We start from the raw sequence: 16,134 nt of genomic DNA on the forward strand, positions 1-16,134 counted from the left end.
GCTAACGCATTGGGTTTACCTTTGCTAACATTTCATATGTGCTTATAAAAATGTTACACAAACGCACAAGTTAATACCCTTTATACAGACTGAATCACTTTGTTATTTTTAAAAACACTGCGGATCAGAACCCATTAAATGATGTAGGAAGCGTACGCATCTGCTCAGAAATCTAACACCTATGTCGGCACTTTTGCAGTTAGACCACTAAAGAAAGTTAATGAGATCCTCTAGGGAGGTTATTGTTACTGAGATCCACTAGGATCTGACTAGGAGTCAAAATGAATCAGAAAATTCTAACCCCTCCCCCTCCCAAAAAAAAAAAAAAAAACATGTTCTGTGTTTTTACAGCAAATTCACTATGTGTCATTGTGGGGAAGTATATATTCAGAATACCAGGTACATTTGTATATAATCTCAGTACAGCAGAGCAACATTTACAGAAAGTATCTCAGTACATTAGTTGCTACATATCTGGGGTCAGAGAAAGTGTTTTGGCCACACCCTACCTACAGGGTGCCAATAGAGAGAAAGAGAAAGAGAAAGAACGGGGGGGGGGGGGGGGGGGGGGGGGAATTAGTAAAAGCACTGAAGAGTAGGAGGGGAAGGTGCCACACCCAGACTCTGTGTGTGTTTCAGTGGGGGTGTTGTTGTTGAGTAAGAGGAGGGTGTGGTGAAGGTACAGAGCAGAAAAAGGCGGATCTTAGCGAAGATAAGGGGGACGGCTTTGGGAGCTACAACAGGAGCTAAGTAACGACCATTTCAGCCATTCCCACAGGTACGCACATAAGGAGAGAGAGACTGGGAGAGAGGGCTACTGACAACTTCTTGCAACTTGCTGTCCAGAGAAGGGGAAAGACAAACAAAGACAAGTTCTGAGAGTGATGAAGTACACAGTGAAGACAAGAGGAGAAGACCCAGAAACTATGGGTGAGAGTAGTGTCTCTTTTAGCATGGCTCTGGTGGTGCATTGAATACTATTCTATAATGTCTAAGATCTTGTTATATCAAAATGTTAAAACTATTTTAACCAGATTTACACATTTAAACTTCATTTTAAACTTTTTCATATGCTTTGTCATGAAAGTTTCACAACATACTGTAAAGCGTACATAATAGAAAAGACTGGAATGTAATGCGGAGTAAAAACATTTTTTACATCAAAGGTAAATGCAAGGTTGAATTCCTTCTGTGAACTGGCCAATTAATATGCAGAGTTTGGTTTAGGTACCAGTGTTCCAATCTGACTTATTGATTAGAGGTCCTCCATTGCCAAGATGCAGTAACTTCTTTAACAGTGATTAGATTGCTATTAATTCGTAACCACTGGGTAACTTTTAAAACTATGCTGCTGTGCAGTTTCAAACACTCTATTCTATACTGTATGTTTAGCAGCTGGCACAGTATTCAAATGTGGTGTATTATTTTTAACATCAATAGCTGAAGTAACATTCTGTAGCATACTGTGCACTAACTTCCAAACAGCATATTTATAAGAGTTTAGTCAGCTTTAGACATCAATGACACCTGGTAAAAAATGTGCAAATAGGATCTTTTATGAGCTTTTAGTAGTGTAACATGCAAGCCCTAAACATGGATGAATAGATTTCAGTGGCATGAATGGAGCCTTGCAGACATTGGCCTCTGTAGAGCTCTCACTTCTGGTCCTGGAGGGCTGCAGTTCAACAGGTTTTTCAGCTCTGTTTAAGATGCTACCACTCCAAGATAGTTCAGTCAGTGACAATGATTAATTGATTGGTTGAGAGATGACAGGGAAAAGCCTTCAGGCACTGCAGCCTTCTAAATCTGGGGTTGGCTAACAAGACTTGAGCATCTGCATATGCGACGTCCCTTTGTTTCATTCTTAGTGAGTAAGTCTTTTAGAGCTGGGAACATTGTCAGTGTTGAGAGTCCCAAATGGCTGCCAAAGCCAGCACAATACCTAAACTCATTCAATCAGAGGGGTGACTAACTCAGTGAGTCAGGAGGGTAGGATAAGATCCTGCCTCCCCTGGGTCAGCCTGGCTTTGGGAAGCCAGGGGAGACGTGCTGCAGGTGCAACTGTTCAATGGTAGGAGCCAGAGGGCGGCATCATTAGATGGCTGTGTGCCTCTGTACTCATGCCAGGGCAGGGAGGGGTCCCTTCGGAGTGCCCGGGGTGAGATCGCTGCCTGTAAGCAAATTCTCCAGGTGTCATGTTCAAACGGGTTCTCCCTGGATTCAAGATGAGTCTTGTTTGGTTAGAGATTAAATCCTCATGTCAGCTATGCTTCTGCAGGAGGTAACATGCTACACGCATCAGTGCCTGCTTGATGACAGAAATCAGTGCTGGCAAGGAAAGTGTAATGCTTTTGAAGATGACAGCAGAAAATTAGTGTTGATCACACACATCTGATTTTTTGCGGTAGCTTGACGAAGCTTGCCAGTAGTTAATGTAAGCCTCTGGGATAGGTCAAACAGTTGTGCGAAATCAGAATCCAAGGCATGCTATATAACACTATTCCTAGCTTTAAATATACAAATATATTTCCCCAAACATACTCATTTCTGTGTTGGGTCCAAAGGTCTGCAATAACATCTTTAATGCGCAAACACCTGCTCATACTTGTAGCCAGCATCCAGCACCATTGACCAATGTGTTAAATTTCTGTATTCAGATGTCCTGGCCCAGACAAATGGAAAAGGAGCTGCACTCAATGGAAAAACTGTGGGAACCAAGGAAGAGGCAGGAGACTCCTCATTCCCTGTGAAGTTCCAGGGGCCAGGCATCGAGCCCTTTGAGCTAGAGGTGAAGAGCTAGCTGTCTTAGCACCATCAGAGAGCATGGGCGTGTTAGTTACTTTAGCACTGCTCAATGTACTCAATTGAATGATTCAAATGTTACATGTAATCCTTCTGAATCAAATCTGCTGAGTTTTTATTAACACACCCATACAAAAATGAAACATATTGTAATATAGTGAAAAATATGTTGTTCAGCAGAGAATATAGATTATACTGCAAATACATTTAAAAGATATCAATGCAAAGCAGTAATATATTGCAATATATCAAATGGCCATAACTGACATATGTCAGTTATTTCAATGTATTAATTGAGCTAAAAAAAAATATTTTCTAAAATATATTTGCAATATATTTTTGTATAGGCAACCTTTACAGGGCGACTATGATCGTGTTTTGCATAGGCTGGTACCAATCAGGAGCATGTAATATGTTGAAGTTTGGTGCATTGTGACATGTGCAATAACCATGCCTGGCTACAGTTCAGCGGTGCAGTGTGGTGATGGTGTGTGCTGTTGCATGCATACAGGTAAATAGGTTCTGGCTGGTCCAGGACACCATCTTGGCAGTGCTGGCAAGGGAGGAAGTGGCCCCTCGGACTAGCCTGTCCCTCTCATACTCTGGTGCCATACTGGACCCCTTCACTGAACTGCAGGCCATCAAGGGCCTCAAAGCAGGGGCCACACTGAGACTTGTCGAGGGTAAGGGTCATTTAAAACCTCTCAAAATACAGTGCACTTCACTTTTAATAAATACTGAGAAAAGAACTGCATGTAGTGGGATAGAATCATTCTTCTCATGCTGTTAAAAGTGTATCATGTTACTTTTATTTTATTCACTTAAAGATTGTATAAAAATACTGAGCACTTCAAATATGTTTTATTGTATTTTATATAAAAATTAATTTATTGATGTCTTATCAGGGACTGTAGTGTTAGACTTTGCATTTGAGTTTGAGTTCAGATTCATTCAGAGCAAGACCACAGAAATGAAACATGTAATGTACATCATTCTATCATAAGCAGGGTCTGACTGATTTTAAGATCGTATTTAAGGTTTGTGAAGGGTGTGTATTCTTTCTCAATGAAAAAATGAAATAAAGTTTTCTCAGTTAAGCTGATGGCAGTAGGGTTTTTTTTGCAAGAGAGCAAGAAGAAACAATTGTGTTTCCCATGTAATTCTTATTTCCCCTTGAGGAAAAAGCTTGAGGCTTGGCTGTTGTTTCTGTCTCAGTTGTGAATGGATTCAGAGCTCTCTCCCTTCCCCCTCAGAGCCCTACACCCCAAGAAGTGCTCGTGCTCACCTGGCTCGCCTGCAGGACCTTTTGCGGGCAGCGGGGCCCCAAGATGCCCTGAGGGAGGGCCGCTCTCCCAGCCTGTTGGACACTCTCTCTCCTGCACACAGCTCAGGTAGGGGGATATCTTGAGATGACATTTGTGTGTAGAACGGGATAATATATGTGCAGCAGCTGGGGCCGTAATGGTATGTCTGTGCTTAAGATACTGTGTGTGTATATGAGGGGGAGCATATGAGTGGAGGTGTGTGATCCAGCTCAGATCCAGCTGAAAAGACTAAAAATGACTAAATGACTAAAAACTGTCTTCAGGACCAGAAAATATAAATGGATTCATATGGGAAACTGTGGTATTTGAGAGGTGATAATCAAAGTGATTAAAGAGAAGTGAAGTATTCTCTTCTCTCTCTGTTTGAATCTGCTCCAGAGTTCTCCCCAGGTGCTCCCAGCGGGAGAGGGTCAAGGCGATCAGTCAGTGACACAAAGTCGGAGCAGCCACCCTCAGAAGGACCCCCTCCAGAATACATCCTCCCTGGTTCACAAGAGCGCCCTCTGTTACCCCTGCTGCCCAACGGAACACACACTGAGGTACAAGTGAATGTTGCAAAAACACTCTTACACTGCACGCACTGGTACAAGTGTAACATGGAGCCCATGGTTCTCTTTCCCTCAGGTCCCAAGCCTCTTGCTCGACCTGTCACTCAGCTGTTGGAACCCACCCCCAGGGCCTAGGAAACTGCAAGGGGACTTCCTGTACATAAGTGTGTGCACCTTAGAGGGGCGTACCTGTGACATCACATCCTGTCCGCGAGGATTCTACCTTAATAGGTTAGTTTTTTCTTTCCATAGAAGCACACACCAACCTACCCACATGTCAGTCAGCCAGTCATAATGAGCCTACACAATGGCATCTCATTGGCATGTGCCTCAGTTGTCTCAGCACAAATGGACTCCAGAGGAGAGAAGCTGTGGTGTATTACCTGATTTTGTGTGTTTCTCAGGTCCACCGTGGATGTGTTTGACCCACGGCCTGCCTCCTCACCACCCATCTCTCACTGTCTGACCGACCTCCTGTCTCAGATCAGCCCTGGGTTCAAGAAGGGCATCACTGCACTCAGAAACAGGTAAATTGCACACACACATAAAAGCACACACATACACACACACACATACGCACATGCACATATAGACACACAAGCAAAGAAACACATACACCTATACATATACACTTGCACAAATATGCACACAAAGGGTCCACTTTAAAAGGCACTGCACATAAATGATGGAATGCAATGGAACAAATCATTCTAGCTCACATTTCATATTCTGACTTTTTCAGCTTGCATTTAACATATTTGCATTGTTCTGTATGAAGTTTGCATGTTCTCTGTGTCCACGTGATTTTCAGTTAACTCCCACGATCCACAGATATGCCATTTAAGTTCACCGGACTGACGTCCCACCTTACACACTCAAAAGCCTATCCAGCACACAACCACATTCTGAAGGAGAGTCTGAATACTGAATATGGGCAGACAAATACATTTTTAGCATCTTTTTTCAATCTGTTGCCATTTTGATTTTGCATTGCGCTATAAGCTGTATTTAAAAAGAAGAAAGCAGAGTATGAACCATGCAAAAAGAAACCTACAGTGAGAGTGTAGACTTCTTTTTGCAATGAGAAAAAATGGAGCCTTCATTCATGTCCGCTGCTGTAAATTATGTTGTCAAGCATACATTTATACTTGACAACATAATTTGTCAAGTTTAGGGCATGAGTGACTTAGTGCATTTATTTTTATCACTTTTTACATGCCCTGTCAGGTCACAGCCACCCCCAGTTGAGAGCATGCCCACACCTTACCGTACCCAAAGCTGGCTGGGCCCCCCTTCCACGATACGCACACACCGGAACCCCTTCAGCAGCCGACTGGGCCTGGAGGAGCAGGCAGGCACACAGGTGGGTCCCTCTGTGTGTGTATCAGTCTGTGTGCTTTGGATATGTGCACACTGCACACGTATGTTCTGTGTGGTGATATATGCTTTGCCATGTACATCTGTGGGGCCCAGGGCCTTGCGCACCGCTATGCATAGGGGTTACTTGGTGTAAAGCTGCTGCGATTGTGTGTTCCCAGGCTCCTGACTGGAACGAGGAGCTGCAGGCGGCCAGGGATCTCCCCCAGGGGAGCGTGGAGGAGAGGTTGCTGAGGGACAGGGCCCTACTGCAGGTATTGGCTGCCTCACAGACAGCTATAAGCACATTTGAACACTTTAAACACATGCCCTGCTAGGACAGATTCTTGCTGTGTCCACTGGTATACTTATGCTGTTTTTCTGAACAAGGTATGACAAGGTATTCACAAGGTATGAATCTCATTGTTTTATATGATTCAATTATCCATTTCCCTGCATTTTCTCCTTTTGGGCCAGTTCTCAATGCCATTACATATGGGTCAAAAAAACAGGTTGATGTGAATGTCATCCTGCAGTAACTATAAATTAGAAGAAACATCACGTAGGGTAGCCGTAGGGCAGATGACGAGAGAAGGGTTCATGCAAATGTCATCTTGCTATGCAAACACAAACTCACTACTTACTCACCCAAATTCCCACGATGTCAGTTGACACCTGACAGTTAGTCAGTCATGATCTTTTGTGTTGCTGTCTAGGTAAACAGTGCCTTTGTGTGGGCGGCGGCGCAGGGAGCAGAGTCTGTAATTGATGGCTGTGTGGCCCCCATCAGTGGAGGGGCAGAGGACCCGGCTTTTCTCTGGGGGGGGCTATTCCTGAGCCGCGGAGGAGATGGTGGGGGGGTCCTGGGTGGGGAGCGGGGAAGGAGGGCGGCCCAGCGGCTGGAGCTGAAGGGCGTGCAAGCATACAGCGAGCTGGAGGGGGCGCTGCAGGGCCTACACACCCTGCCGACTGCTGTGGTGGACTACCGAGGGATCCGCCTGTCCGCTCAGGGGCTGGCTCCAGGATTAGAGGGGCCTGACCGGGGGCCAGAGGGCCTTGGGCCCACTCGGGGCCTCCTTTATGGCTTTGCTGCTGGTGCCCAAGAAAGCCCCCACCGCCGCAAGCTGCTGGAGCTACTGGCCCAAGCCGCCAAGAGCCTGGCCGTGCAGAGGCATGCAGTAGTGGGGCCCACTGGCCACCAGGTGCCCCTCTTCACGTCTGTTGATGTCCAGGGTCTTCTGGGGGCCGACGGCCGCTACTACCTGCTAGATCTCTTCCGCATCCTGCCTGCTGATGCCAACTTCCAGGTCACTGAGAAGAATGGGAAGGAGAATGGGAAGAAGGAGGTGCAGGAGCACAACGAGGAGGGCTGGCCTGCCTCGTACTCCGCGTCTACAGGCCTACCCAGGCGCTCCCCACACGGCTTGTGTCGGCTCCGCCCGGAGCTCCTACAAGCCTTCATCCAGCACAAGTGAGCCTGACCTGGGGGGAGTGTGCATTGCCTGCAGCACCCATATTTCAGAGACATATCAGTCACCATTGTGAATTCTGTCACCTTCATTGCCCAAACACTGAATGTATCCCTCTCTCCCTCTCTTCATCTCTACAGGACGTCCCAGTTTTCCCGGCGTGTGCGGGAAAGAATGGAGGAGAATGGTGGGGTCGAGGAGTGTGTGCAGAATGGTGAGGAGAGGGATGTTGTTGTTGTTTCCTCTGCTTGCGTTCTGTGCAGCGATGAGTCGTCTCTGAATGTCTGGGTGTGTGCATGTCACAGGGGATCCACGTGGGACCGATGCAGTGAGAGGGGCCTGCAAGGACGTGGGCTCTGTCAGTGACATCATCTTCGAGATGCGCTTCAACCCTGACATCTTCTCCCCAGGTATTTGCGCTCATGAACCGTCGCCACACGAGTGGGCCTCAGTGCACCATTGTAAACATTGTGAATTTGGATACTGATATACTGCTGTCTATCTGTTTGTTATGACAGGACATTGATTGCTACTGTCTTACGTTGATATGTCTGATGTTTAATTTTAGGAGTACAGCAGAACTTGACTTGCCAACTACAAATTTCCTGGGGAAAATAAAGTCGATCTTATCTTATCTCAATAAAACTCTAATCACACTGCAGCCTTATTGCTAACTCCCTGCTCTTTCAAAGCTGCCTACCCTCAAGTGTTGAAGAGCCACACCTGCAACCTAGCTGGCACCGAGCCAGCATCTTGGAGCTGCCTTTCATACTATGCCTAGTTTAAACTTGCACGTATATGGGCAAGCTTAACCAATGCCATTCTTGAAATGGCATTTGCATTCAGGCCAGCTGTAGGGGAGGTGTGGTTGAAAGTAGGTCACTCCAGGTATAGGTGGCAACCTAGGTGGCCACTGGATGCATCCAAGATGTGGCTACACTGTGTTTGGCAGAAATAGATGTGTCAGCAACAAAAAAAAACATATGAAAAACATCTTCAAGAATGATATTAAAATTATGTGATCAGGTCCTAGTCTTGTAGCTAGCTAGTTAGCTAGTTAATGACCCACTGTGAGAGTAGGGGGTTTAGAAGAAGAGCACACATCTGATGTTTCTCTGCGCTAAATGCATCTCAAGCTGATGTAAGAAAGCACAGATATTTAATTCATGAACCTGTGTCTGCTGGGCTATTCGCCTACAGGCTAATAGAAATGTTCTGTGTTTATGTGCTGTGAATAGAGCTTGTAAAGCCTGAGTTTTTAACTCCGTAGCTTCTTAGGTGTCTCACACCTCTGTAACCATATGATACCATACCACTTTTGAATTTTGTATTTTGTATTTTGAACGACATTTGTGTAACTGTTGCTGTTGTAGTAAGATAAATAATAATAATATACCCAACAAAACATTACATTTTATCAGTCCTGTCATGGACTCATTATTGAAAAATTTCAAATGTAACTAGTTGTAACTACATAGCTATAGGCTATTATTCAACCCAAAAAAAAACTAATTTAAGGAAATACAAAATTCATATGGGTCTAAAGAATGCAAAAGGCTGCAAACGTTAAACACCAACACAAAAGTTTTTTAGGTATTGGAAATAAGACTACTATTCGTACATAACTGTTAAACAAAAACTTAGATGGCTAGGTAAGCTTAATGCAATGTAAGCTGATCTGTACTGCTTCATGACCATTTGGGTGTTATCTGTTGCTGGTGTTGAAACTGATCAGAGAGTTTTTAAAGCTTGCAAATTCTGGGCTTGTTTGGTGCAATTCTATGTGATAATCCTTACAGAAGTCACCGTGTGACTCTGCAGGTGTCATCCTATCCCACACAACAGCAGTCTGTTACTGCCTGGGGGCCTTATTGCCGCTTTGTAAAAAATTCAATTCAAACTACCTTCATTAACATGATACAACCACTATTTACATTGTCAAAGCTCTTTCCAAATACAGAAATCTGACACACCACATGCAAAGATTATACAATCATCTTAAAGGAGTTGTCAAACACATCAGTTTTTTTTCTCACGGGATGGCTGTGTGTTGTTTATTGGGTCAGCTGTTTCTCAGTGTTTACCTATGGGCATAATCCTCACTTGCCTTTCTGATGCTCTCTGGTGCTCAGGTGTGGAATTCCCCAATTCGGACAGCAGTGCCACACGACTACAGGAGAGACTACTACGAGAGGCTGCTGCATTCATTGTTACCGAGCAGATCCCGGCCTTTGTGAGTAGTGCCACAGTTCATTTCCTCTACTTGTATGCTGTGTTAGCACACATTAATCTTGTTGTGTTACTGCTGTGTGTGCCTCAGGTGGATGACTGCCTACAGTTCAGAGTGTCTCCTGTGGATGGTGCCACACTCAGTCACGCTCTGCATCAAAGAGGCATCAACCTTCGTTATTTGGGTCAGGTGACCCGCGCTGTCAGCCAGTCAGAGCACAAAGAGCGGCTAAAGCACATTACAGTAAGGCCCTAACCACTTTTCTGAAATCCGAAAGATCTTTGTAAAAGTCAGGAGAACATGGCTACAAATATTTTTCTCTCATTCAGAGACTGGCATTTGGAGAGATCATAATTCATTCTGCACGACGAATTTTCAATGGCTACTTACAGGTAACAAAAATCACCATTCCATTTGTCTGTCAGTGAGTGTGTGTGCCTGTCTGTGCGGTATTACCGTTTAATAGCTTGTATAAAGGGTTCCCTGTTTTAGGTATATATATTTGTTGGTACTACCTGACTTTAATAATAGGTAATTAATTTAATGGATCATTTTAAGTAAAAGACTTTTTGTAGTTTTGTAGTATCCTTAAATGGATGCAGCACCACGTAAAGCTAAATCATCAAGCCCTTTGCGCCTCTTTGTGTGTGATTATAATCCTTGGTCTTTTGTGTCTTCAGGGTGTGGAGGTATCCAGCCTGTCTGCAGCTGTCAGTCATTTCCTATGCTGCCTGCTGGTGCCTCATTTTAGCCCCGCCTCTACAGGGGAGGAGCCTAAGAAGCGATCTAGGAGACGGGGACGAGGAGGGGGAGTGGCATCTGACAGCATGGCATGGAGTGCGCTTGGTGGAACCGAGCTGTGGAGTCTGCTGTGCCAGGATGCCAAGGAAACCTATGACCTAACAGAAGGCTTGGGGTGAGTGTTATCAAACCAACACAATGCTGTTTCCCCAAAATAAGCTTCTAGACAGCCTTAAGGAGTCTGTATCAACCTCCTGCTTCAACATGTAACTATGACATTGCAGTACAAGTGTTGACCATCTGGTGGAGAATTATGGACTGCAGAAGGTGTCCCTGTTGCGAGAACTGTGTCTGAAGGCTGGGATACAGGTTGGTATTTATAAATTATTAACTGGTGACTGCGGTATTCACTCCCCAGCAATCAATATGAAATAATTTCCGACTCACACGTCTATATGGCTCAATGGCTGTCTGGCTGCTTGTTCACAGCTCCGTCTAAGAGAGTACATGCTGGACAACCGCAACAAGGCCCCCATTGGCCCCGATGACATCCTCAACATCTTCCCTGTGGTCAAGCATGTGGCCATGACAACGAGCGATGCTTCCAAGGCATTCCATTCTGCTCAGAGCAGCATACAGAAGGGTACGTGGTGAAGCTCATATCTCCTGGGTTCTTGTTCTCTGGTCCAGGAGTAAATGGCTTGCTGACCCACTGCACTCTTCCTTACAGGGCTCCTGGAACAGGCCTATGAGCAGCTGAAGCAGGCGGCCTACATGTTCGGTCGCGTGTGTGATGACCTGCACCCTGAGGCCTGTGCCTGCCTCAGCACCCTGGCCCAGCTAGCCTACTTAAAGGGTCGCAGCGCTGAGGTGTGTGTTTCTCCAGCTGCCATCTAACTAGTCAACAGTATACCTCTGCCTGTTATAGTGGTCAATGGCAACTGCCAGTTACAATGATCTCTGCTCTTGTTTATTCTTAGAGGCAACTAGGGACAGCAATACTTCAAGAAAGAGCCGTATGAGGCAGTACTTTCATTGTACTCAAATGAGAGGAAAATGAAAGAGTAATTTCACAGTGAATTAGAAATGTTAATATGACAGTTTTTGTTGTAAGTCTCCATATTGAAAGTCTCTTAATTTGCTTAAACAGCAATGAGCACAAGCAAGTTTGAATTCCAAATGTGTTTTTGCAACATACGTCAGGCTACCTAATCCTGATATACAGTGCTGATGCATCTCCTGTTCTGTCTGTGGATTGTAGCCTTGGTACTCATTCTCTGAAAGTCATTCTTGATTACTATGCATTAACACAGTCTGTAAATACTTTGCTAAGTTGTAGACAGTGTCCAGCTGTTGTACAGTGGTTCACACCTTCCTGTAAGGAATTTGAATGCATAATCCATTCCAGTTCTGCACTGGCCTGTGCTATGAGGTAGAACAGGTGTGACCAGCTTCACCGCACATTCCGGGGCCTGGAGGCAGATAGCCATGAAGTGACAGAGAGACAGAGAGTTCTCTGCTCTCAATTTCAGCTAAAATGCAAAAATAAATATGCATTCAAATAAAAAATAGCTCAGCTGTGAAAAATCAGGTGCCCATTCATTACTTGTACAATAGATGAGGTGCATGTGCTGGGTATGAGAATGCTCTCTCTCAAACCAGTATCATGTTTTTCAGTATGCATACCAACTAAACTGTAACATAAGCAACAACATCTTAAACTTGGGGTGAAGTTATAGTTTAAGGTAGGACCCACAACATCAAAATAGTTATTAATTTAAAAATAACAATAATTAATTATAGCTCAACCAGAAAATGAATCTTTACTGTATTTTACTCAGTTGAAGTTAGGTATTGGGACCTATCAGTGTCATTGGCCAATTCGTGAAATGTGGTTTGTAGATGTGCAGTAAAATTATTTGATTAAATCTGTATAATTTTTTAAAATAAATAATCTGCACCTGAGATCTATTTGGAGTGCTGCCTTAGACTCAGAAATGGGTCACAGCTCATTCTTTGTGAACCATTGGCCTTCAGTATCTCACTGCATTGTACAGCCTGGGTCATACTGTTCCCCACTCCCTCTCTCCATTCCTCAGGCACGGAGCATGCAGCTGAAAGCAGTGGTGATCAGCGAAAGAGTGCTTGGATTCGACCATCCCAACACCATCAAGGAATATGTGAGTGACAGTGTCGGGGAGAGGAGGCTACAGGATGTGGTCACAGGTTCTAAATGGTAGTCAAGGAAGAGTACTGTCAATGTGCTGCCAATTCAAGAGTCTCAATTCATACCACATGTTGTGGAAATTAATATTAAATATGGCCTCTTGTGACCCCTTATTGGATTACTGAGATTGTTGAACTGAACCTGTAAAGTCCTACAAATGATCCCATTTTCACAGATGGAGGAAGTAAATGTAGCTGATAACCATTGGTAATCCATGGTCCAGAATGACAGGAATAACACATGGATTGCATGAGTACCATACATGTTTTTAGGGTGTTATATGATAGTTTTATAAATTCAACCCTAATGGGAGGATTTATCCTGTGCTGCTCCTAATTACCCATGTTGAGCTGTTCAAAATGCACTGTTCTCCACAGAAAAACTAGCAGCCAAGTCACAGAAAGTTATTGGATTTTACATCAAAATATATAACTCTGGATGGCTTCTGTAAATTCTGCAATTGGTTTAGGCACTTGTTAGGCATTTCAGTTGCAACAGAAAGACAAGACCTTTATACTTTTACTGGCTTTTATTTTTGCTCCCTTCATTTATTAAAGATGCCTTGCTTGAAGCCCGTGAGTCCACTTGGTAGCCCTGGTAAACCAGGTTCTTGTCCTCTCTGTCTCCTAGGCCCTGCTGGCAGTGTACGTGTTTGCTGGGGGGGAGGTGGGCCTGGCGCAGCGCTGTCTATATCGAGCCCGGCTGCTGATGCTCTTGGTCCATGGAGAGGAACACCCATACACTGCCACTCTGGACGTAAGTCTCCCCACCCATCTTACCCATGACCCGGAAATGTGTTTCCCCGCTCCTTTTGACAATACGAACCAAGATGAGGAGAGCCAGTCAGAGGCCAAAATAAAAACGCACCTCTTCCTCTTGAGAATGGACTTGATAAAGATTGTATATTTGTTTACACAAAGAGAGGAGGGCTATGACTTCATTTAGTTTTCTCTCTCTTTCTTAGAGCTCTCTGGGCTTGGTGCTGCAGGGAGAGCTGTCACTGCAGTACCTACAGAGCGCGCTCAAGCTCAACACCCTCTTCCGTGGCCCCAATGACCTGCAGACTGCTCTCAAGTAAGACTGTTCTTTGTGTTAAGGGAGCTATCAATGTCCAGCTGCCACTGTGATTACATTTTCACAAATATACAGTAGAGAGTTCCAACAGGATCCAGGCTGATCTGTAATACTGTATATTTGTGAAAACAAGTAACACAAGTAACACAAGTGAAATAAGACAGCTATTTAAGTACCTCTATTTTATGTGAGTTCACCTCTCACATTTAAAATCAGATTCAGAACAAACTATCCCAGGCAGGGGTGGGGGATTTCCACTGGGATTTCTTCAGCTGTTTTACTGGCTTCAGCTGTCATACTTTTGGCTTAGTTAACAGGTTTGAACATGCCCAGTTGAAATATAAAATTAGTTTCAAGCACTTTCCAACCCAAATTAAATGTTTGCTGCATTCAACCAATCACCATCCATCACATGTATATGTATAAATGTCATTGCATGATTGACTGTTCTTTGACATTCAGGTACAACCTAATGTACAATACTCTTGATTCTCCTCTCCCCTTCTGCAGCCAACACTTGCTGGCCCAGAGACTGTGCACTGTAGGAGACTACCGCAGTGCTATGGCCCACGAAAGAGAGGCGCTCGCTGTGTTCCAGACCCAGGTCCAAATTACTTCCTCACAACCAATTCTTCTGATTCTTCTGTCAGAAAATGTTAACAAGATTCAGTCCGGGGATAGAATTCCACTTTGTGCTTTAACCTACATAGTTATAGAACACAATTTTGATTCAGGGTAGGGGGGAAATGTTGTGCAAGTACTTAAAAAGTGACACTTCCCTAGAATTGTTATTCAGAGCTAAGGCCAAACTGTGAAGTGGGTCAGGGTGCCTGTGTCTCAGTCTGTGTATTTGTGTTTGCAGTGTGGTGATGACCACCCACAGACTAAGTGCAGCTCAGAGTTCCTTGGAGCCATTACTCAGCAGGCTGTAAAGGTTGAGCGGTCGCTGCGGCAGGGTGGGGCAGACTCCACGGACACACCTGCCTCTGGGGTGAGTGAATGAACTTTCACTTTGTCTTACACACGGCTCCCTGACCTTCTCAGCAACGCTGATCTAGGATCAGCACCCAGCAAGTGAGTTGTCAGCTTTACCATGAACTGCTCACCTGCCAATCACTGATCAGAAACTGCTGGTCCGGAGGGAAGCAGGGAGCAGTTTTAATGCAGCCATTCAGTCCTCATATTAAGTATAGCTTACAATTTTGTAGTTACATTTGATTAGTCAGTTGAATGACCACAATTTTCTATGCACAGTCAAAGTAGGTGTACTATTGGGAGATGAAAGAACAAACTGTTGAGAGGTGTTCAGGTGTTGCAAAAAAAGGTTGACCTATAACTTCTTATTACAGAATTTGTCTCCCTCAATGGAAACCACATTAGAACAGCTTGCTCTAGTCAATGGGATCCTCCAACCAACATTCAGGTAGGGAGTAAATGGTGATTGTGGACAGTTATTTCAATTCACTTGTCAGTGTTGAGTTACAGTACACTGCAGCTGATTTTGTTGCTGAAAAAGTATAATTTGCAATTAGTTCACAAGCCCATATGACTAAAACAACACAAAGCCATAAAAGAAGCAACTGTTTATAAGAGTTAAAAACATGGTGGGCAAATATAATTATTACAACTTTTTTCAGAAACAAGATTGTGGAATTTAAGGAGAAACTCAAAGAAATACGAGCATCCGCAGAGGCAGCCAATGAAAAATCTGAAGCAGCAGGAACCATCAATGGCGGTATGGCACAAGAAAACTCAGCCAATAAAGAAGTTGTCGCTGGGGAAGACACACTGAATGAAGGCCCAACGCAACAAGTCTCTAACCAGAATGAAGAGAATGATGTACCTACAGACTCTCAAGAGGAAATGAGCTCCATGGACAAGACAGAGGCAGAAGACAAATCCAGTGATACACTGAAATCTGCATGTGACAATGAGGAGAGAGGGGATCAAACAGCCAATGAAGAAATGAAATCATGTGAGGCAGATACAGAAGAGGCTACCATAGTGGCTAATGACAAAACAGGACCAGCGGAGAACAGTAACGGAGAAAACGTTGAGATGAATGGCCAACAGGAAACAGCAGAGATCAACGGAGGTGACAGTTTGGCAGAAAATGACGAACTGAGAGCAGCAGAGATGGACTCAGGGATAGATACCCTGACAACTAATGGCCAATCAGGATCATCAGCAATTGATGAAGATGGCGGGAACTCAGCAGCTAAAGAGGGATCAGAATCAGCAGAGGTCAATGGAGAGGGAGGGAGTCCAGCTGCTGATAATTAGTGAGCTCATTTTGACCAGCAAAGTGTGACAGAGGAATATGAAAATCAGTTAAATACATTGCTGTTAGTCGAGGGGGGGG

The 16,134-nt window shown here is 44.4% G+C and overlaps 1 protein-coding gene across 1 annotated transcript; it reads left to right on the forward strand.

Annotated features, from left to right (window-relative positions):
• Positions 1–729: 729 nt before the first annotated feature.
• si:ch211-166a6.5 (clustered mitochondria protein homolog) lies at positions 730–16,127 on the forward strand. Its single transcript, XM_036527744.1, has 26 exons — positions 730–930; positions 2,658–2,788; positions 3,314–3,485; positions 4,056–4,193; positions 4,506–4,666; positions 4,752–4,906; positions 5,080–5,202; positions 5,903–6,038; positions 6,214–6,306; positions 6,748–7,502; positions 7,641–7,714; positions 7,806–7,910; positions 9,633–9,733; positions 9,821–9,973; positions 10,060–10,122; positions 10,411–10,646; positions 10,756–10,840; positions 10,961–11,114; positions 11,202–11,341; positions 12,571–12,651; positions 13,329–13,454; positions 13,663–13,772; positions 14,283–14,376; positions 14,635–14,763; positions 15,122–15,195; positions 15,410–16,127. Exons 1-26 carry the CDS (start codon positions 885–887, stop codon positions 16,053–16,055), a joined length of 4,281 nt encoding a protein of 1,426 aa, XP_036383637.1. The 5' UTR covers positions 730–884; the 3' UTR covers positions 16,056–16,127.
• Positions 16,128–16,134: the final 7 nt, after the last annotated feature.

Source organism: Megalops cyprinoides, chromosome 4 (assembly GCF_013368585.1).
Source record: "Megalops cyprinoides isolate fMegCyp1 chromosome 4, fMegCyp1.pri, whole genome shotgun sequence".
Taxonomy (NCBI): Eukaryota; Metazoa; Chordata; class Actinopteri; order Elopiformes; family Megalopidae; genus Megalops; species Megalops cyprinoides.